Raw genomic sequence first — 21,644 nt, 5'->3', positions numbered from 1 at the left:
TTTGTTGTTGATGATGTTTTTAGCACTTCCAGGCTTGAAGTTTTCCTTGCAAATGGCATCTCTTTTCCCGACTCTCGCACAGCAGTGCAAAGGCAGTATAAATCCTTGGCCACAGTTCTCAAGCTATGGTGGTGAAATTCCCAGCTGGATGCACCCAGGGCATGCACAGCTCCGCAGCCCTTTCTGTGAAGAGCACAAAAGGCCGTGTAGTTTGCAGCCATGCCTGCATTGTCTTTTGGTTCAGATCATGACTGCGCCTTTGAAGGAACCTGTCTTCTCCACTACTGCTGCGCTTCGATTCGCATTGCAAGGAGGCTTCAGAGCACGTGGGTAAAACCTGACCAGAGGACATGCCCCAAGGGAACTCCTTACACATCCCCCAACCACTAAAGCATCGTGAGGCCATGGGATGAGAGCAGAATTAGGCAAAAATAACCTTCCTGAAACACATGCAGGGTGGCCTTCGAGTCCTCAGAGTTTCACCCCTCGAACCCACCCTGCAACCTTCCCACTTTGGGCAATATTCTTCATTCACTGAGAAGTTCTGCAGCCAGACTATGCACAACTTAAAAACTAAAAGCAATTATTTATTGGCAGATATAGATAGCTAGGGCTTAACCAAGCTACAAGGCTATGCATTACTGTACACTCAACGGGTCTTCACTGGCCAAGAGGTTTTCAGTCAAGTGGGGAAAGACCAGCCACCATCACTCCTTGGAAGGGGCTGATCCTCAGTGCAACTGAGCTGTCATCCTCCAAATCCTTGAGGTTTTTCTCCTCAGACTTTTAAACCTTTTCTTGTCAGTGTTTTTTCCTTTTGAATCCTTGGGACACCAGCTATCCCCCATCCTACAAGTCTTACTTCTACCTGCAATTCTACCCTTCTTGTCATGCACGTCTCCCCTCTCTACACTTCCTCACAGCCCTTGTTTACAACTGAGCAATTTCCTGAGGAGTCCACATGAAAATTACGGAGCCGAGCCATAGCAGAGCTATGCACAATCAAAATTACCCTCAGCGTACGTATGTTTTACACCAGCATTAGTGCAGCGTTAACATTCTGCTTACATTTTATGTGCTGCCACAACATATAGCGCGGTCAGTAACACTGGCAGCAGCAATCAGGGCTAATGGCTCTAACAGAGTTCCTGGTTCCCAAGCACAGAGGTGAAGCTTAGGCACCACCGAGCATTTGAAAACAGGCAGGGAGTTTGCTCATGACATGCCTATATGAGGGTTGCTGTCATATAAAGACAAACGGCTTAATAAAAAAATACAGTCCCAAATGCGCTACTGAAATTATAGTAGCTAAATGTTTTTTCCTTGTTTGAAATTGCAGGAGTTTGTAAGGCTCACCGTGTCCGATATCCTGGTGACCTACATAACCATCCTGGTGGGAGATTTCATCCGAGCTTGCTTCGTCAGATTTGTGAATTACTGTTGGTGCTGGGACCTAGAAGCTGGATTTGTAAGTCAATGTCCTATAGCTGAGAAAATAGAAGTAATTTAGGGCTATTTGGTCAAATGCTACAAACAGATTGATTTTGAATTATTCCAGTGGTCCTCCGGTCTTGTCTGATAATTTAATTGGTGTAGGTAGTCTGTGCATCACTTCTCTGGATCAGTTAGGTTCATCCCAGAAAGAACCCTACAAAAATGCAGTTCTCTCTGCCACCTCAGGGTTAAAACATGAAGTTGAGTTTAAAAAAAAAAAATAATTACCTGATCATTCAGCCATTATAACCTCAAATCTTTGAGTCCTTCTATACCTCTTCTTAAAATCCCAGACCCTCCTGTTCGTTGCCCACCCCGCAAGGCAGTAGCATGCTTTACGCACAGCATCGTCTTCTGATTGATGCTGGAAGCTGCTGGTGTTACTCCTGCTGCAGTGGAGCAAGGAGTGTTTTCTTCCTCTCTCCCACGTGTGTAACGCACAACAGCGCTGGGCTCTCTGGTATTCATAAAGGCCACATTACCAATCTCCTACATCTTTGGGAGATTCACATATTCACTGTATTACTCCATTGGTGCTCAAGTAGGGGTTGGTTTTGAGTTGGGGTTTTTTTGTTGTTTGTTCGGTTTTGGTTTTTTTGGGTTTGTTTTTTTTTTTTTCATTCTGGCCCAGGAATGAAAAAGGAGTGAAAGATGGTTTGATAACAGCTGTCTAACCCAACCTAGCCATGGGCACCAGCACAATTGTATACATGTTTTTTTCTAAGGCATATTGTGAATAAGTCTCTTGTTTAACCCAGACTTCTCTCTCAGAAAGTACTCAAGGCAGAGGACAGCAGACACTGAAGTTGTCTTTGTTTTGAAGCAGAAATGGACTGGATTCAAAAGAACAAAGAAAACAATGTTTGCACCCACCCCTTCTCAAAGCTGTAAGCAGTCAGCTAAGCGAGGTTCTGACTAGGGTCCTTTCAAGTTTTCATCATAAAAACCAAACATCTTAGACCTCAACTTTGTGAACTGCTGACAGCATTAAGTATATGCAAATTAGGTGAAAAACAGACATACTGCACAGGACATCTCAAACATACAAGCACATCACCCATCATTTCTTAGAACCATGTTTTCTGCATTGCAGTAAAATTAATTTTTTTCAAGAAAATGTAAAAGAAAAACTTTACACGTAGTTCAAGCTGCCAAAGATCATCTGAATTTTGTGTGCGCAAAAGCGGATATATGTAGAAGAAACAGCAGGTTCATCATAGGCAAATCTATTAGAATAATAATTTATAAAATAACAAATACTGTCAATAGATTAGAGCAGCCTGTTCTGGACTTACCACCATTAGCACCCACATCAGACATGTTGCTCCATGTAAACTACGGGCTGGTACAGTGCAAAATGCCACCAGATACCCATGAGGTCATATATTCCCACATGTTTCTCTCCCTTTGCTCTCTGTTTCTGTTCTTCAGCAGCCAGCTGCTGCAAGACCTGAGGACATGGATATATCTGGCATATCACTTGCCCTCCAGCTCATCATTATCATCGTTTAAACGTTCAGTATTTTACCAGGTTAGAACTGTAAGTGCATAGCCAGATGCACCAGCTGGAATATAAAACTTAGTCCCATGCCACGGCTCCTTTGCTCTCAGCTGGCTTTATATTAGCAGGGAGAAGATATAAATACAGAGCAACTCTAAGCACGTCCATATATCTTTCCAATTTTCAGCAAGCCAAGAGAGAAGCAGCAGCCCACAGCACAGTAGCTCCAATTTTGCCTTCACCATGCTGCTGCTGGTCATTCAAGCAGTACGCACACAGCGGGAGCCCTCCCAGAAATCCCTTCATACCAGCTTTAAATAAGCATCCTTATACCCAGCAGCAAACAACAGCTGGTACCTCTAGCAACAACAAACTCTCCTTTCTTTCCCCATGCAGCCATCCTATGCTGAGTTTGACATTAGCGGCAACGTTTTGGGTTTGGTCTTCAATCAGGGAATGATTTGGTAAGATATTTCCTCTTTTTGTTGTTTTTATTATTATTATATTTAGAAAACCTGTCAGTGGAGTTAGAAATCTTCCAGACAAGCTAGAATAACCCTTGAGTTTTGGTTCCTCTGATTGTTTGGCTTTCTATGCTTGACTATAAAAGCAGAAATTTAAAAATGCCAGCTTACTTGTCCAAGAGGAGTAGCAGTGGCATAATTGCAGCAGGAAACAGTCTTGCAAACCCTGCCCCACTGTCAGTTTTATAAGGTCATTTTTTTCCAGTGGTAAAAATGTGTTAAGATGGTTCACACACTGGGGGAGAAGATCAGAAAGGGTTTGGGGGGCACCACGAGCTTACGTGTCAATGCAAGGGTAGGCACGGAGCCAGCTGAGCAGCTCGGGCAGGAGGGGGATGTCCTAAAACTGCCCCAAGGGAGGGCAAACCAGGGCTGTTCTGCCCTGCTGTAACAGCACAAGAAGCAATAGGCAACAGCACAGAGCGGCCTCACCTCCTCTGGAAGTAAGGTTTCTTTTGCCACGGATTTATGATTTCTGCCTGTTCCCCTACTACAACATCTCTGCAGACTCAGGGAGGTCTCTCCCTGCTGGTTACGCTCGCCTGATATTTTCCAAGCTATCCCCAAGCAATTTTTATCACAAACTGACAAAAAAAATCTTTTTTTTTTTTTTAAAAAGCACTGAGGGGTCTGAGACCTCACTGGTCCTCAATGTACGATTGCTGTACCGTAACGTGGACGCAGGCGGCTTCTCCTCTGGGAGAACGGTGGTAGCACAAGCCAGTCCACTCTGTCTTTATTTGTGGGTAAACTTGCCACCACATGAATGCTTTTTTTTTTTTTCCCTTCTTCTGAAAACAAAAAAACCTTGCAGTCTATCAAAAAAATATCACCTGTCCTTCTCCTTTCCTTTTCAGGATGGGATCCTTTTACGCACCAGGGCTCGTGGGTATAAATGTGCTGCGCTTATTAACCTCCATGTATTTTCAGTGCTGGGCTGTCATGAGTAGCAATGTCCCTCATGAGCGAGTCTTCAAAGCCTCCAAGTCTAATAATTTTTATATGGGACTTTTGCTGTTGATCCTGTTCCTCAGCCTCCTGCCTGTGGCTTACACCATCATGTCCCTGCCTCCCTCTTTTGACTGTGGACCGTTCAGGTACTAGCCAAACACCCAAAACACCAGTTTTCTGCTCTGATACATGGAATTATTTTCATGAAGTTAGAAGGCCCAGACTCCAGCAGAGATGGTGGAATACCTCCATTCTCTGTCTGGTTAAATCCTTAGCAATGTGAGGTAACGGGCTGTGCCCAGCTGTGGGCAACACATGCCAATGAAAGCACCAGAGGACAGTAGGGGTGGGACAGCAGGGTGCAGCCCCCAGTAAAAAAAAACAAACAATGGGAGAACCCCTAATGCTCTCAGAAACATTTTAGGAGCAAAACAACAGTCCAAAGGCTCCTTCTAAGACCTTCTATAGAGCCAAGGACTCCCACAGCACAAGATGCATTTTATGTGTTGAATTTTGTTGGAAAATAGCATGGAATTGATGTCTAAGCCTGAAGAGTTGCAGCTTTTTTTTTTTTTAATATTTTTTTTTTAATTAGGACAGAATCAGCACTGCACAGAGCATTCAGTGGACCAGATTAACATGCCAATAAAGTCTAATTTGATTGAATAATGTCATTTCCTGGGCCCAAGTCTGACTCAGCAAGGAGCCAGCTTAGAACAAATTGTTCCTGTAGATGCATTGGTTTAGGTTATCCACTTGCTAATGGAGAATGACAATAGAAAGATAAAAGACTCAGGGGAGAAGGCAAGAGACCAAAATTCCCTCAGTTCTATAACAAGGACAGGTGTCAACGAGCAATGTCAGGAGATCTGACAAGAAACTTGTTGCACAGGCGCTATCATTTGGAGATGACTAATCTGCAACGTGAAAGAGCTATTTCAATTCCCAATCAACCCTTCAAAAGCCACTCAGCCTGATTCAGACCCTTGGCACACCCTCTCAATTCAACTGAAAGCTCAGCTCTCCTGGGCTTAAGGCAGTTGATGAAGTTGGGATATCGTTTAGCCAAGTTTGTCTTTATTGACTCTCATCCTCAGGACAGTGTCCAACATCTTCCTGAGCAGCATCCTGCAAGATCCCAGGAGACAAGAAGCCAAAAATGTGGAATAGCACTCGTAGGGTTGAATTCACAGACCCAGAGATGCTGGGGAGAGATGATCAATTACATAATCCAGCCTTTTACAGATTTGTTCTACTTTCCTACAGAATACTCTCATCTGTTTTATCAACCCAGTTTGAAATGACTCTTTCACTGAGTTTCTTATTAAGCAATAATCACAGCTTGCTATTTTTGTCATTACTTAGCAGCTCTTCACATTGACTCATTATTTCAGAAAGATGGAATTTGCATATGGAAAGTCATCTCTACCATGAAAAGGCCACATTCAACAAGATATTGATCAGAAATATATGGTTACTACAATCTGTAGGGTTTTTTACATTTCAGAGGGGTAAACAGAACTCCTAGAGGAGTCACATGTGGAAATAAATGTATTATCTCCAGGAGCAAGTTGGCCTAGCAGAGATTATTCTTATAATCAATGGGGAGCAAGTGGGGAATGGATGGACCAATAGATAATTTAAAATTAAGTCATTCCAGTAGAATTTTTTGTCAAAATCCTTGGTGGCCAACAGCAAGCTGATGCTCACTGAAAGAGAGAGGAAACGCACTACTTAGCATCATTAAAATAGGGGTTATTTTGTCCCTCCAGGAAATACCTACACTCCTTAACTGGCCTTTTTTCTTTCCAGTGGAAAGAAAAGGATGTATGAAGTCATTCAAGAGACCATCGAGCTCGATTTCCCACTTTTTGTTGCCAAGATCTTCAGCTATGTGGCAAATCCAGGACTGATCATACCTGCAATTCTGCTCATGGTGTAAGTTTTCCTTGCAATATCATGTGCCTAGCTGGGGGGAGGAGGTTGGGAAAAAAATGCTGGGATGTTAGTGAGATCTGCATACAGCTTCTGCTGAGAAAACAGCCCTGATGAGGGCAGAGACACATTTCCAAGCCCCCCTCCCATGCCCAACCCAGTTTCCCAAAATTTAATTTACTGACCCAATTAAACACAACCTTGTAGATGAAACACATTGCTGACTGAAGCCTCATGGATATCAAAGCTGTCACAGCTTCCATACAAAAAATTTTCAGTAGCCAGTAGGAAATAAATGGACAGTCTCAGCCTGGTGCCTTGTGGAGAAGCAATTTCTGTCACAGCTGGTGGTATTTACAGCACTGCCAAGCCAGGGCATTCAAAAATTAGACATTCCAAAAATACGAAGAGGTGTGGTTTTGGTTTGGTTTCTTGTGTTGGCTTTTTTTCCTTCCTTCCTTCCCCCTCCCCCCCTTTCTTTTTTCTTTTTCCAAATAGCATATCTGGAATTTGTTTCAGTGCTGTCTGATCATTTCAGCTTTGAAACCACACTTAACCCTAGTACCTTCAGCAGCACTAGGACCAACGGCACTTCTCTTTTTTTCTTTTTAAAAGAGATATTTTTTGCATTGTTCTCGAGGTTTCCATAGCTATCAAAATGAATGGGAGAGCCGAGGCCACATATTATAGGCAACTTTCAACACTCCAGACTAAACAGTGGGAGACAGGGAGAGGTTTGGGGAACATATTCTACACACTTGCCTGCTCTGACTCTTCCTCGGGCATACATACACATTGGAGATGGGCCTCTGGGCTGATCCAGTACAGCTGCTCTTGGGCACTGTGATCCTTCATTCTGAACAGGTTACACTGAAGATAACGCCATTAAATTAAATCAAATGCAAGTTCCCACGTTTTGGAATTTCTTATAGAAACAACCTGAGAAAAATCCCAGTTACACTGAAAATGACCTGTCATCCCTCTACCTGCCTTGATCTACTTACTCATTTTAACCTAAATAAAGATGATCAGATACTGCAACTCGTACAGACAGATACTACTCTTAGAAGAATCAGATCAGATAAACACAGGAGACAAAAAGTCTCACGCTACATCCCCAGAACTACCAAGCATATTATTGAGTTATTAGCTCTATTCCTGCAGGCTTCACAGTAGCACCAGCAGACGCTACCGCAAACAGGAGATGAAGGTTACAAACTAATCCACCCCAAATGGATGACCTTTACAGAAGGGCTGCAGGTCAGGTTTCTGAGGCTTTAATGCAACCCCCCGGAAAAGGTGGTGGGAGAGCAGTTGACCTTTGAAAATAAGGTTTTGTTCAGTGACAGTCTCTTGCCCTTTCCTCCACTGACAGCCAGGACAGGGAACAGCACAAATACAGTTTATCTGCTGAAGAGATATCTTTTATTACTCCTTCCCAGTCTGGACTATTCCCACACCACAGCCTCCCCATCAATCTGTCTCTCCTCAAGACACTGTTTTGTCTCTGCCCCAATTCTCTTCACAAACTGAGAGATACGCTATGTCCACATTACCTAAAACATCCTCGTTTCCCACCCAGATACATTGGCTGTGCAGCCTTTGAGGATATTAGATATTGGTGATTTCCAGTCATTCAGCTACTGAGAGCTGAAATCACATTTAGCAAGTCTCCAGTTTTCTGCCTCCTCCCTGAAAGTCTTCAGCCTTTGCTGATACTTCTGCTGTGGTGTAGACAGGGTCAAGCTGGAGCCAGTCCTTATGCTGATCCCCATCCAGCTTGCCAAGAGATTTAAAACAAGAAAACGCAAAAGCTTCATTTGGTCTTGATGAGCAGCAGCTCTAAAAGTAGCAGCCAAGGAAACCTACAATGCAGCCTAAATAAAAAATAGCCTTTACAAAGAGCGACAGGTGGATCGTAAATGGACAATCTGTTGATTTTGATGATAGACACCCAAAAAAATGTGTTTTCTGCTTCTGTGGACTGAATGGAATCATTTTCTCTAGCCATGATAATCCCTTCTTTTTTTCCAGGCGCAACGCAAAATGCCTCTTCTATTTATTTCTGTTCTTGGCTTCTGGTCCCAAAAAATGATGGGGTCCAGCGGGTGACATGGGTGTCAAATTTACTGTCCTGTTTTTAGCTGCCTGAGGACAAGGGAAAAAGGAAACAAAGCACAAGAAGCAGCAGAGATATTGTGCACTCAGTCACATAACCTAACCCCACTTGGTCAGGAGCAGGATTTCAAGCAGTGGCTTACAGAACTTCCTGGCATTAGCTAGAAGCACCCTACTGCATCAAGGAGAAAAAGATTGAAAAATTTGTGCAGGCTAGAGAAGGACAGTGACCCACATTCTCTCCCCAGCTCTGAGGGAGCAGTAAATCAGAGAAGAGGGGTACCATGCAGCATCCATGCTAAGCAGCTCAAGCATAAAGGTGCATCCCCAGACTCATTTTAAAGGCAAGTAGATTTAAAACACCCCATCGAAAGTGGATAAACTCCCATTTGCTAATGCTTACTCGATTTCCCAGCAAAGTTTACAGCTCCTCGTGCTGCTGCTCACAGTCAGGTCAGGACTTGGCTTTGCCCTACATTTTCTGTGAACCGGCACTAGCAACGTCAATCACGAATTCAATAGCAAATCCAGCACGCCTGTAGGACCTGCCCAGAACACTGACATGCACTTGGGAGGATCACTCAGATTGCTTCAGCATTGCTGACGCTTGGCTTGAACAACCCAGTCCAAATCTGCCTGACTACTTGCAGATTTGAACCTCAGTGAAGGCATCTCCCCAAATCCCCTTTCTGTGGCACTGTCCCTTTCCTCTCTCCCTCCCAAGACCCCTTAAGAGCAGTTCAAACCTTCCTTGAGCAATAAACCTGCAATAAACCAAGGACAGAGGAAATTCAGGCTTAGCCTAAAGACAGAGCAGGCTTATATCTCACAGTATTTGGAAGAGGGACCTTCCCATCAATGCCTCATTAAACACAGGGGAGGAAGCCATGGTGGTTGGAGATGATGCTGGCCACTAATGCAGAGGGTGAGAAAGGACTAGAAAAGGCATGGAAACGTATTTGCTCAGTTACTCAACGAACTCAAGAAAACAGCTCAGAAACAGAGTGCATGGTATCCCAGATGGTTCTGAAATGGCAGATGCAGTTACCTTTACGAAAACAGGGGTGCTCCAGGCACTTACGTCCCGGGTGGTCATGACAAAAATGGCAGAGCAGCCCCAAAGCCCTGATTACAAAGTAATATTTTCTAGGGAATGAGCTTGATAACATAGGAGAAATAAAACTACCATATCCTTGAACAGAAATAACAATTTCCAAGATGTTTTTTGAGGGCAGAGAGCCCAGATAACCAAGACTGCGTTTTGGGTTAATACTAGGCAAAAAGAAGCAAATGTGATTCCTCTAGACAGACCCCTGCAAAAAGCCTCAGGAAAGGCCATCCTAAGTATCCCTTCCTGATCTCCCACCTGGGACCCAATATGTCAGTACACAGTGCCTTGCTGGGCTTGGAGACGGGTACTCTGCTGACAAAATCCTCAAGCGTGGTTTGAGGATGCTGAACCTGGGCCAGAGCCACACAAGCAGGTTATGAACTGTCAGGAAACCTTTTTTTTTTTCCTCTCTCCAGTTTGTTGGGGTGGGGACAGTGAGGGGTGTGTTTGTTTAGTTTTAGGGTTTGTTTGTTTTTTTTTTTTTTTTAAATAAGAGCATTTTCTACTTTAAAAAAAAATCCTATAGTGGTGAACTGAACGGCTGGTGTTTTTCCTGGGAATGGCTCAGAGTCACTGAGCAGATGATGTTTATCGCTTAGAAGAATAAAAGCACACCACAAAAGCAGGAGGAGACATTTTTGACAACCAAAATATTACTGGCTGGCGGGTGGCAGTAGTGGCAAGACAGCCCCAGACACTTGGGCATGTTTTAAAACACGCACCTCCCCGTGCGCCAAAGGCTGGCTGCCAGCACACCCTCTCCAATCCCGATCGCCTTTCAGGTCCCTCCAGTTTGATTCATTTTTCCCTGGCTCTGGCGTGCCTTTTTTGCAGAAGAAAGGATCAAAACAAAAGCCAGTGGCTCTGCTCCGACCTGGCTCCTGCTCGCCCTCAGTCCCCATCTCTGCTCGCTTGCGATGGCCCCTTGCCGGGACGCAGGATGCAGCCAGTCCCAGCCAAGGGTGAAGGTGGACTGTGCCTTGAGGACTGTTGCCTGCCACCATTTTCTTTGTTTCCTAGGTTGTTTTTTTTTTTTTTCCTAAGTTCTCTGTGTGACCTGGTACCTGTTTTGGTTTTCCTTTGAGCCACGGCAGAAAGCCATGTGTTTTATCAGCTAAGTTCGTTTTCATCCATGCATTGAGTTGAATCAGCTCACCACCAAGGAAAGACCCAAGGGTCTGGTGCAAAGGAAGCAGAGGGAGCCCATGGCCAGACAAGGTGAAGGCAGGGGGGCAAGATAGTCTTTTTTTCTTCTGTTTGAGCAGAACTGAGCTACTGGACTGGCTCAGCCCATCTTAGCTGACCGTGCCGTGAGGCAGCCTGAAGTTTTCCAAAGCCTTGAACCTCTAAATGCAGTTTGGAGACAGCTGGTAGGAAAACTAGGTATTAGGAGGTAGGAAAAAATTAAATGTTCCCTCCCTGTGAAATTTTCTCTCTCCCCTGATTCTATCACTACAGCAACACATTTGTTTTTGTAGCCTCGCCATCTATTACCTAAATGCTGTGGGTGAAGCATACCAGCGCGCCAATGCAGAGCTGAAGAAGAAAATGCAAATGGTAAGTATTCATCTGGCAAAACCATCTTTGAAATATCGTGCACTGCAAGTTTGATGTGCAACATATGCTTTTGAGTTGCTCTTCACTTCTGAACACATTAGTGACAGAGAGGAAGGCACATTTTATGCTTCTTCAGTCCTCTGTGATGGCATTTAATGGCTAACTGCAAAGAGTGGTCACATCCCATAATAGGCCGCTATTTCACACATGAAAACTACAGTGAGTTTTCCACCTACAAAAATAAGTTACCTCAAAGTTCAAGCAATGTTTTGGACCCTGAGATTTCCCAGGGACAATGATAAGCCTGTCAAAACCACAGCCAGATTTTGTACAAGCTGAAGAGCAAAGAGCCATAAATAACAACACGGTAATAAATTTTTTTACCAGTAATTCTCAAAGCACTTTACAAAGGAGGCTGGTGTGTCTCTCTGCTGTGCAGATGGGAAATGCAAGATACAGATGCAATGACTTGAATTAGCAGGGTAGGATTTGGACTTCATATCCAGAACTGGGAGAGGCTGCAACATGCAGATGACCATAACACAAGGACCCTTGAACTAATACGAATTAAGTCTGGCAGCAGAACACCTGCAAAAGCACAGCTCTGCTCAGATAATGAGTGTCAATGAGAAACAGCAAAGCCATCCTGCTACCATGGCCCACGCTGGTCTGGCAGCACACATGTCTCCCAGAGCTTTCCTGGTAGTTCTTTAACCCTGTGCTATTTTGTACTACACAGATGTGTCCAAAGTATCAAGCCTTGCATAAGGAGAGGATACGATGCCATCCAAGGATTGGTATCAGCCATTTTACTGGTACAGAGCAGGATCCAAGCCAAGGAAGCAACCCCATATAAAGCAATGCATTGCATAAAGCAAAGATCAGTGTGACATTAAAAGTGAGGATGCGAGCACTGAGAAATGAGACTCCATAAATTATATCCAAATGCTCAAATTCGGAACTGATCACTCATCCATGTGGCTTAAAATATGGGTCTTGGTGTGTAGGGCATCCTGAAGTATTGCAAGAGTTGAACACATCCTACAGCACACTCGGACTTAGGAGCACATAGTCTGTTTCACACTGCACAAATTGGTTGTGATCAGGGTTTAAAGGAGCACAAATTCCCATGGAGGGGTCACAAAGCAGGGCCTGGTACTACCTAAAGGGATGGATTGAGGTTCCTCTCCCCCAGCAACTTTAGTATGAAGCTTGCTTCACCAGCTCGGTGAGCCTATGACCAAAGATGCTGCTCTGCTTCTCTGACGGATGGACTCCATCAGCCCCCAGCAGATCAGGTTTCTCAAAGCAAGTCCCATGGTCTAAGTAGTCCAACCCCTAGCTGTGGCACCAGCCCTGTCACCATTTATTGATTTGCCAGATTCTTCACTCGAACTTGACAAAGATATTACATTCAGACCAACAAACACTTAGCCAGTCCAACCATGACACCAGGCCACCATTTCACTGATTACATTACAGTTTCAAACTAAACTTGATGTTTTTTATTGATGCAGCAACGCGAAGAGGAGAAAAACAAGAGAAACAACAAAGCCAGCACTAACCCCATGCTACAAGATCTGGAGGATTTACTTACACCAAGTACAAAGAACGAAAGTCACCCCAAACAAGCAGAAGGTAAACACAATCTCCCCTCAACCCTCCTGAAAATGCTCCTTTTGCCACCAAACAATGACTGGGAAGGATAGAGAAACTGGAGCAATACATATTTGCAAGGGATGGGATGAGTATAACTAGCACAGATTTTGTCCACTTACTTACAAGAGTCCACCTGCCAATGGACACCCAGGAAGGGCATGTTTTCAGACTGGATTATGTCTCACACAGGCTTATCACAGTGTGGGAATCTTAATCCAAAGTTGTGATTCATATCCCAACGATTAACCACGCCGGTCATGAAACCAGCCATCTATTCCAGAAACAATGCTGAAATTCCAGCATTGTTTTTGGGCAGATGAGTTGAGGACAGACTTTTTCCGAATTGAGATTTTCATTGGAATATTCATTATGAACAAGACAAAAGCTTTTTACAGGATCAGATTGGACTTGGGGCAAATAAATGCACGCAGTAAGCTCTGCTGAGGGTGTCCCTGGCTGGGCAGAAAGATGCAGGAGGGGGCATTAGCACCAGAGTCTGGCCACTCTAGAGGAAAAGAGTTCCTCCAGGCTTGGGCTGAACCAGCCCTTTCCTGACTTCCAGAGCCTCCTGCTCTCATGTGTGAGAAGCAGTTCAATGCACGTGAAAGCAGATTAGTGCCATGATAACCCTCCTGCATTTAGATGGGCTGTTTCTCGGAGAGGCCGAGACGAGCTGGAAAGTTCAGACCAAGCTGATACAGATTCCTCCTGGAGCAAACCCAGAGCACTCATTTAAATGGAAATAGTCCTTGCAGCATTGCGGGTGCCCTGAAAATAAAGACTAAAATCAGCAATTACTCATGACCACCACAAGGCAAGATGTGTACCAGCATGGCTGGTAGGACTATCACATCTTATAAATGCATCAGTAAGAACCTGCAAAGAGGACTTGGGCAGCAGAGATACATACTGGCTGCTGGCCAGGGGCTAACAGTCTTATTTATGGTTTCTTCACTCAAACACAAATCCCCAAACACTTGGGTTATTGCACGTAGAAGAAACAGAAGCCACTGGGGAGAGGAAAAGAGGCAGTGAAAATAACATTCATAATCTTTGCTCTAGACAAGAAAATAGAGTCTCCTAATAAAACCAGTCCTGTCGGGAAACAAGGCAAAGCAGCAGCCCTGGATGGCAGCCCCATGACCGGTGGGAGAGGAGCAGCATTCACCCCACCACCACATGTGTTCGTGACACAGCCACCAACACTGGGTGTCCGGCCACCTTACCCTGGCCAGCCCAGGCCAAGAGGGCACCCAGTGGGACCAGTCCCTGGAAGGGGGAGAGGACAGCCACGCTACTCACACGCTGCTCGATAAGCTCAGCAATGTTTCTCCCATTTGACATTAAAATAGAGGTGCTGCATGAACTATTGTAGTTTTAGTAGGAAATTATTACTGTATGTTAATCATCCACTCATGACTAGCTGTATCTATCCAACACTGACTATCTAAGTTTCTAAACAAAGCTGTTTTAATAGTACTTTGGAGTGTACGCCCTAATGACTCCACTGATTTTGATCATGAAGGAGATGGGCAGAGGTCAGGATGAAAATCAGCTGTGGCACTGCTAAACTGCTACGTACAGGACACAGCCCTGTGGTTACTAACTGAGGCATGGTGAGCATGCTCTGTAGCATCAATGCTTGTCAGTTCCTCCAGACTTCTTCAGCTAATAAAAGCAGTGTGAGTTTACCTGTAATTTATTTCAACAAAGGTTTTGTTGTTTTGTTTGGGTTTTTTGCTGTCCCCCAACCTGAGGAATGAAGTATTCTTTTAAAAGAAGTGAGTGTCCCTGTCCAGCTGCATGGCAGACGCTAGTAGTAGACTAACTAGACCAGCAGAGGAAGACATTTTGTCAGCTGCATTTTGTCCTTCGTGATAGCTTTCCTCCAGTCTACCTCCTCCAAACTTTCATCTTTCTGTTTCAACCTCGCTGTTTATTTCACCACCACTTTCTCTGGGCTCCTGCTCTGCTCCTCTTTCCATAGTGCAAGCTACTGTCAACAGACTATTATTTCAATCCCTAGACACGACTCCTAATTTAGTAACACCACCCAGCACAACTGAGAGACTAAAAGTGCTTTGGCCTAGTTTCCAATTATAACCAGTTAAACTTCTGGTGCAATTTGAGGATCATATCTTCAAGACCTACAGGACTTCCTAGGACTCCATGGCAGGACTTCTCTGGGTTGACCTGCTCCTTTGCACCTACAATTTCTTCCTGTTGTTGATAAAAACTCATCCCAGCCAGCTTAGATCTGATGTTCATGTACATGTTGTTCTTAATAAAAATTTCAGTAAAAAATTAACTCATGTTCTTAGTAAAAACAAATCCATAAATATAGCTAGTAACAATTCCACTGCAACTCAGATATCTGGAATTAAAGGTTCTCGCCTCAAATTTTTTCACTAAATGCCACAAGTCTCGTCATGTGATAATTCAGGACAAGAAACTCAGTAACTTATTCCTCCCCTATGACTTGACAGAACACAGACCATTTGACCTCCAGTCTGGGAACGTCTACCTCCGAGGAGCTGGGCAAAAGGCTCCAGTTAGGTTATATTTGAGGCAGACTGGGAAAGGGATTCCATTTTTCAGGTGCAAACCAGCAAAAGTATTTAGGCATCTGATTCCTCATAGAAGTTAAGAGCTTAAATATTGTGCTGTGCTTATTTGTAGATAGAGATCTAGCTCATTGTTTGACGTCTGTATAAAAGAGACCAGAGCCCTAGAGAAGTACCAGGAGATACAAGCGAGACTCAAATAAAAGAATTCAGAATTTCTTCAAAAATTAAACCATTGCATTTTGCTTTCAAATACAGAAAAGTCAATGGGTTATTTGTAGAAACAGCTGTCCCTGGTGTGTGGCTCAAAGTCTGTTTGGCTGTTCCCAGGCACGCTGAAATGGTCTGGGTTACTCATTCTCCCAAGGAGCCTCCACCTGGGAAGCTGCTCATCAGATTTTTCCTGGTCTTGGCAGGACATTTCTCTGAGCTGGGTCTCACAGACAAGCTCTTGTCTTGCCTCTTTGCTGTGAGAGTTGCTGATGCAACACAGCTGCAGTTGCCTCTCCTGCCACCTCCGTCCACAGAGATACCCAGTCATTGAACTGGAGAAAAGTCAGACAAGAGAAGATCTTTTTCAGGAGACAGAAGCTGTTGTCCCCCATCCTTCTCCCCACGTGTCTGTAGAAAATATTGGTCAGAAAGTGCTGGGGGAAGGTCCTGACATCCTTGGGGATTAGCAGGCTGGCATGGAAATGACACGGTGCCCTGATTTCATCCCAGTCGTTTTGCCCTGCAGAGTCCAGTACCTTAAGGAATGGTTGCATAATGAGGAATAGAATTTCGCTCCTCATCTCACATTAAAACACAATTTGGAAAGGGGAGACATAGCTTCAGGTCTCATTCACCTCTGCTAAAAAACAGAAAGGGGCTGGAAATGTGCATGTGCCTATGTGTGTGCACACATGGAAGAAAATGGGAGAATATTTATTTATTTGCACAAGAAATACAAGGGCAATAAGGAACATTATAAAGAAGCCATAGAGAACTCCAGACAGGTTTTGAAAACCTGAGAAAAGCAGAGACAGACTTAGACCCAGATGAGTAACTATTCCAGGATTTGAATGCTCTCTGAATCAGGCCCCTGAGACCTGCAATAATACTGAGCATTACAAATCACTTTGTCATCTCTGGAGCACACAACTGCCCGTTAGCTAATTAATTTTTCAAGGTTTGCTCATGCCTAATTATAATACATTAGGTTCACCCACTGATCAATGTCTTTTGCAAGCTCAGAGGCTTCAGGATATGAGGGCGATGGTATCAGCTAGACAACAATTGCTGCAGACCGGTGACACCTCTTCCCTGACTCCAATTCACAGTGTTAGAGCACAACAGTTGTGAGGGGGGTAAAAATGCCAGCCCTTGGTCCTCGTATTGACAGAAATGATTATTTGGCTCTCTGAGTTTTGAGCCTATTTACCAGTTCCTCCTGTGCAACTGAAGGTTAAACTCCAAACACTCATTGGAGCATTCAGCAGTGTTTGGTTTCATCCCTATTTTTCTATTGTTAGGAAGAGCAATAAGTACTTGTCTGACAATTTAGCATTGATTTCACACACACCTCCTCCCCTGACATATGTTGAAAGACTATATCCATCCCAAGCTTCCCCTGGAACTCAGGCTAACTTCAAGAGGAAAGAAAAAAAAAAAAAAAAAAAAAAGAAAAGCTTAGTCGTGTGTAGTGGGAGCCTCCTAGTAACACCTCACACAGCACACAGTTTACATTCATATATGACTAGAAGAGCCCTTTGCATTGCAAATTTTTCACATCTTCTATTGCCACTAGCTTGAATACTGCATCCTTGATCAAAAATAAGGAAATATCTAAGCTTAATTCTTTTATTATTCTTCTCACCAAAGGCTTGTTTTTAAACAGGCAACTCTCATGGGCATCAGTTTTCAGTTTGCATGGCCAGAGACGTAAAGATTGAGCATCTGTTCAGCGTTACTGATGAAGAAGAATCTCAACAAAATAAAAAATTAAAATTTTGAAAGGGCAGTTTTGCAAAACATATGCAGCTAAATGTGAGCTGTGAAAGGAATGACAACATGCACACTTCTCTTAGGGTCAAAAATGCCATTCAACCATTTCTTTCATACTGTGCTTGGCCATGGTGCAAGACAAACTTTTCTATACACTCAATGAACAGAAAATAGTAGATGTCACTAAACAGGTTTGCTCATAAAGCCAGCGAAGTGGTCAAAATATCTCATGTACATGCAAAGAATGCACTGATTTTGCATTCCGTACCATAATACTGGGGTCCTGGCTTTTCCAAAGCAGAAAAATCAGCTTTTGACTCCAGAAGGAGAATAAGTTCCTTCCAAAAGACAACTTTGAAACATCTGAGTTTGCATTTTCAAGTTGCTTACATGAAGTTTACCAAGAACAGAAATGGGAACAGGCATTGCACACCACCACCAGTGACAGCCTCACTTACTCCAAACAAGCAGTTAAAAATCATCTTGTTGAGCCCTCTTTCATCCCCTGCTCCTATAGCCAACCCTGCACTAAGATCAAGCCATCTATCACACATTTTGAACCTTCACAGCTATAGGATTGTCACCTTGCTTGAAACTCTGAGCTACAGAGGTCTCACATGTAATAAACCTCCTTTCTTTGGGATCTTCACTGTCTTTCGTTGCACAGCACTGCTCATGGCGGGGGGTGTTCTTCATCCCAGCTAATAAACCAGTATTTTGGGGACAGATTTTTAATTTCTTTCAAGGTGCTGAGGAAGAGTGTCATCTGCACATCTAGGCTAAAGAAACCTCTCAAAAACACACAGGCTCCGCACACCACAGGAGCCGTTGTAGGGACAGGAGCCATGAGAAGCACTGTCATGGGCACCCGCTGAGACCTACTCTGAGACGCCTTCACTGACAAAACCAGGTGAGGAAGACAACCAGCAGCCATTCCCCACACCCAGAGAAACTTCCCAGTGATGGAGACAGGTATTTTTGCAGCTTATCGCACCCCACAAGGCATGTTGCTCAGCACACCTGGCCAGGCAGGGGCTTTGCTAGTGCCAGGAGCACCACAGTGGCTTCCATGCTGGTGAAGATGCACCAAAACTCAGTCTAATGTCCTGTGGGCCCCTGATTTGATCCCAGCAGACCACAGGCACAATAGGACATCCACCTCTCTGCATCCCAGCATGCTTGGCCCTCTCTCTGTGATCACAAATCAGATGGTTTTGCTGCCACTGAAGCAGGTCAGATAGGGACCTTTGAAAGCTGAACCCGTTGCATCTCTAAACTTTGCCTCTTCAAAGCAGCAATGTCCTGACCAAAAAAAAAAAAAAAAAAAAAAATTAAGCACTCACCAAAAGGCTTTAAGAGTGATCCCCCATTTTGATTCATGTTGCATGCAACGTTATCAGCTCTCCAGCCTGACAGCCATGGGGATTTTTTGTCTCTCCATCATGCTTTTCATGCCCAAGCCCCAAGGCAGCAGCTTGTCCTTTGGCAGGTGGCAGCCCAGTTTCATCTGCAGCCAAGGCTCTGTCACTCACAAATGCTCAGACACGGTTTTTCCCTAGGGAAAAGGCAATTCTGGAAACCGAGGATTTCTAGGTCCCGGCCCATTTCTCACACAACATTGTTGTCATTGCTGAACCCGAATTCAGCAGCGTGTTCTAAACAGAGCATATCAATGCAACACTATGCTGCAGCAAGCTAACGCAGGGAGGCTTGGCTTTGCCGCAATCATTCATTTCCAATCACAGGACCCAATTCCCTGAGTCCCCTTCAATTCAGACATCTGTAGACAGGCAAAACCAGCGGTGAACATTGTCTCCAAATCTTGAATTGGTGTTACGTGGTACTCCCCAGGAGTGCCCATCTCCTCCACGCGCTCAGCAGAGACCACTAAGCTCCCACGCATTGGGAGACCACATTTGTGCGCATCCACAAAGGGCAGAGATACAGACAAGCAAATTTCAAAACATTTCAGGATTAAAACATTTTCTGCACCTCATTGTCTGCGCCATTTCTTCATGATTCATGGCAAAACTGGAAAGCACCGAGGCGAGGGGACGCGTTTGTGGCTGGCCCACCAAGCATCCCTCCACAGCAGTCTGCAGACAGAGGGAGGTGAGCCCGCAGCCACCCAGGGATGGACAGATGCAATTTCCCAGTGGGCAAAGGCTTTGTGCGTATCAGCATCAAACCCCCAGGAAAAGGCCAGACAAGAAAAAACCATCCGAAGGTGGCAGAGCGGCCAAGGGGAGGAGAGGGGTGGCCGCAGAGGGTCTCCCCCACCTCCTGGGATCCAGACACAGGCAGGAGAGCACCGGCTGGACACAACAGCCCCCAGGGCTGAGCCCAGATGGGGTCCCCCAGAGGCTCGTGCCCAAGGGAACCAGAGCAGGATTTAGCATTGTTTAACCCAGCCCACAGAGCTGGGAAATTGCGGGGGGGGGCAGACATAGCAGCTGGATGGGTTAGAAAATCAGAAATTCGCATGACCCTTGGGGCCAGCACAGGGGTGAGGACACACTGCACCCACCACTGTTGCATACAAGCAATGAAAAACTTCTGCAAGGAAACAGCTGGAAGATATTGAAGTAGGAACAGAGGTGAGGTGAGCTTCTCTGGTAGGAACCAAGTGATGGTCACAGAAGCTGCCAATGCCATCTCCCTCCAGGCAATGTGGGAGAGAGAGAAAATAACTACAGCTTAGTTGAACCATAGCGGCATAGCACCATTACCTGGGCTGCTCAGGGGTGGGCAAACCATCACAGTGATCAAGTGTGCAGATCAGGTTAGTAATAGTTAGAGCATTATTAAAAATGAGCTAGTAATCCCATTTTACTGGGGAGCAGCAGCTACAGAAACATCCCAAGCAGGTATGGTCTCCCCCTTTCTCTAGCCTGCCTCCTTCCCTCAAAGCAGTGCTGTTTAGGGGAACCAAAGCTTTTGCAAAAGGCTGCATATCCAAATCTCCCTCTAATTAAGAAACATTTCACATATACAGGACTTTTTTTTTTTTTTGCACATCAGCAGCAGTAAATAATTCAGTGCCTAAGCAGATGTTTAGGATCTTCAAAATATGAAGATTATTATTAGATTTAAGTCAGGTACCAAGGGGGGCTTAGGACCAGGTAGAGAGCAAAAAAAACCCATAATAAAAAGATCATGCCTTCTTCAGTAACCAGAGCACGTTGCTACGGTAGCTTGGGCACAACAGTACAACCATCACCTGAACATGAAGCAGAGCTTCACCGCCATCACAGCAGCCCCACTGCAGCTGGTGGGCCCCCCAGCTCCATCAGCAGCCACTGTGGCAGGGAAATGGCCCCAAGGCCGGGTCCACAGGGCTTTTCATGAGGGCCCTGGCAAGTCAAGTTTCTGCTCCCCAGAAAGCCCAGCCCTTTTTGGAGGAGAAGGATGCACAAGTGTTTCAAACGCTGTATATGCAAAAATAACTGATAAGCCACCAGGAAGCTTTCCTTTGCAAGCAGCTGCAGCTGGGCTCAGCCCAGGAAACCTCTCCACAGCTCCTGCTCAACTGTTCACACACCCACCATCATCCCCGTATGGGATGGGGTTGTGTCACAGCAGCAGAGAGCTGGCAGTGGGGAAACCCCTGCCTTTGCATTGCCCTGAGCATCGACCCGTGGACAGAGCCAGTCCCCTCACACAGAAGCGGTGGAAATCTGTAAGCCAGCTTTAGGGAAAGCCAAGTGTCAGGCACGTTCCAATCCAGCCACCAATGCCATTAACATGGAGGATAAGTAGCTTTAAAGTTCTTTTACTGCTCTGAAGAGCTAATCTAGTTATCCTGGAACAGGACAAGTCACCACCTGTGTATGCAACGCTACCATACTTCCAAAGCCAAGTAGCATATTTGATCTGGTTGTCCGCCAGACAGCCAAAACCATCACTTCATCAGGGGTGAACCAGACATACATTGCTCACAGCACTCCCCCAATCCAAAGTCCATGCAGAAACCCAAACATCCATCTAAAAATATATGGGGTGGTTACACATAAGGGAATAGTTTTTGGGGTTGGACTTTGTCCTGGCCAGCTGGTAAAGCTCTTCACTGCCACTCCAACAAGAAATGCAGCAAGACTTCATGGGCACAACCAGATCCTCCTCCTCCCACACTACCCCACAGCTACCATTCCCTCCAGTACAGCCTGCCTGGACACAGGCAGCCCCAATTTCCCTCCCAGTCACCACGCACCTCCCAGTCACGACTGCATCCCAACCTGGTGCCT

General features: G+C 45.0%; 1 protein-coding gene across 1 annotated transcript in view; it reads left to right on the top strand.

The window, feature by feature from the left end:
• TMC2 (transmembrane channel like 2) overlaps window positions 1-14,166 on the top strand; it is a 32,497-nt gene extending 18,331 nt beyond the window's left edge. Inside the window, exons 14-20 of the mRNA XM_075747135.1 lie at window positions 1,340-1,468; window positions 3,392-3,459; window positions 4,377-4,616; window positions 6,283-6,408; window positions 11,113-11,191; window positions 12,709-12,829; window positions 13,913-14,166. Of these exons, the coding sequence (XP_075603250.1) occupies window positions 1,340-1,468; window positions 3,392-3,459; window positions 4,377-4,616; window positions 6,283-6,408; window positions 11,113-11,191; window positions 12,709-12,829; window positions 13,913-14,166 (1,017 nt within the window). The remainder of the gene's footprint in view (window positions 1-1,339; window positions 1,469-3,391; window positions 3,460-4,376; window positions 4,617-6,282; window positions 6,409-11,112; window positions 11,192-12,708; window positions 12,830-13,912) is intronic.
• The last annotated feature ends 7,478 nt before the right edge of the window (window positions 14,167-21,644 follow it).

The sequence above is a fragment of the Balearica regulorum genome, chromosome 2, assembly GCF_011004875.1.
Source record: "Balearica regulorum gibbericeps isolate bBalReg1 chromosome 2, bBalReg1.pri, whole genome shotgun sequence".
NCBI lineage: Eukaryota > Metazoa > Chordata > Aves > Gruiformes > Gruidae > Balearica > Balearica regulorum.
Note: the sequence above shows the minus strand (reverse complement) of the source record. Positions and strands in the feature narration are given on the sequence as shown.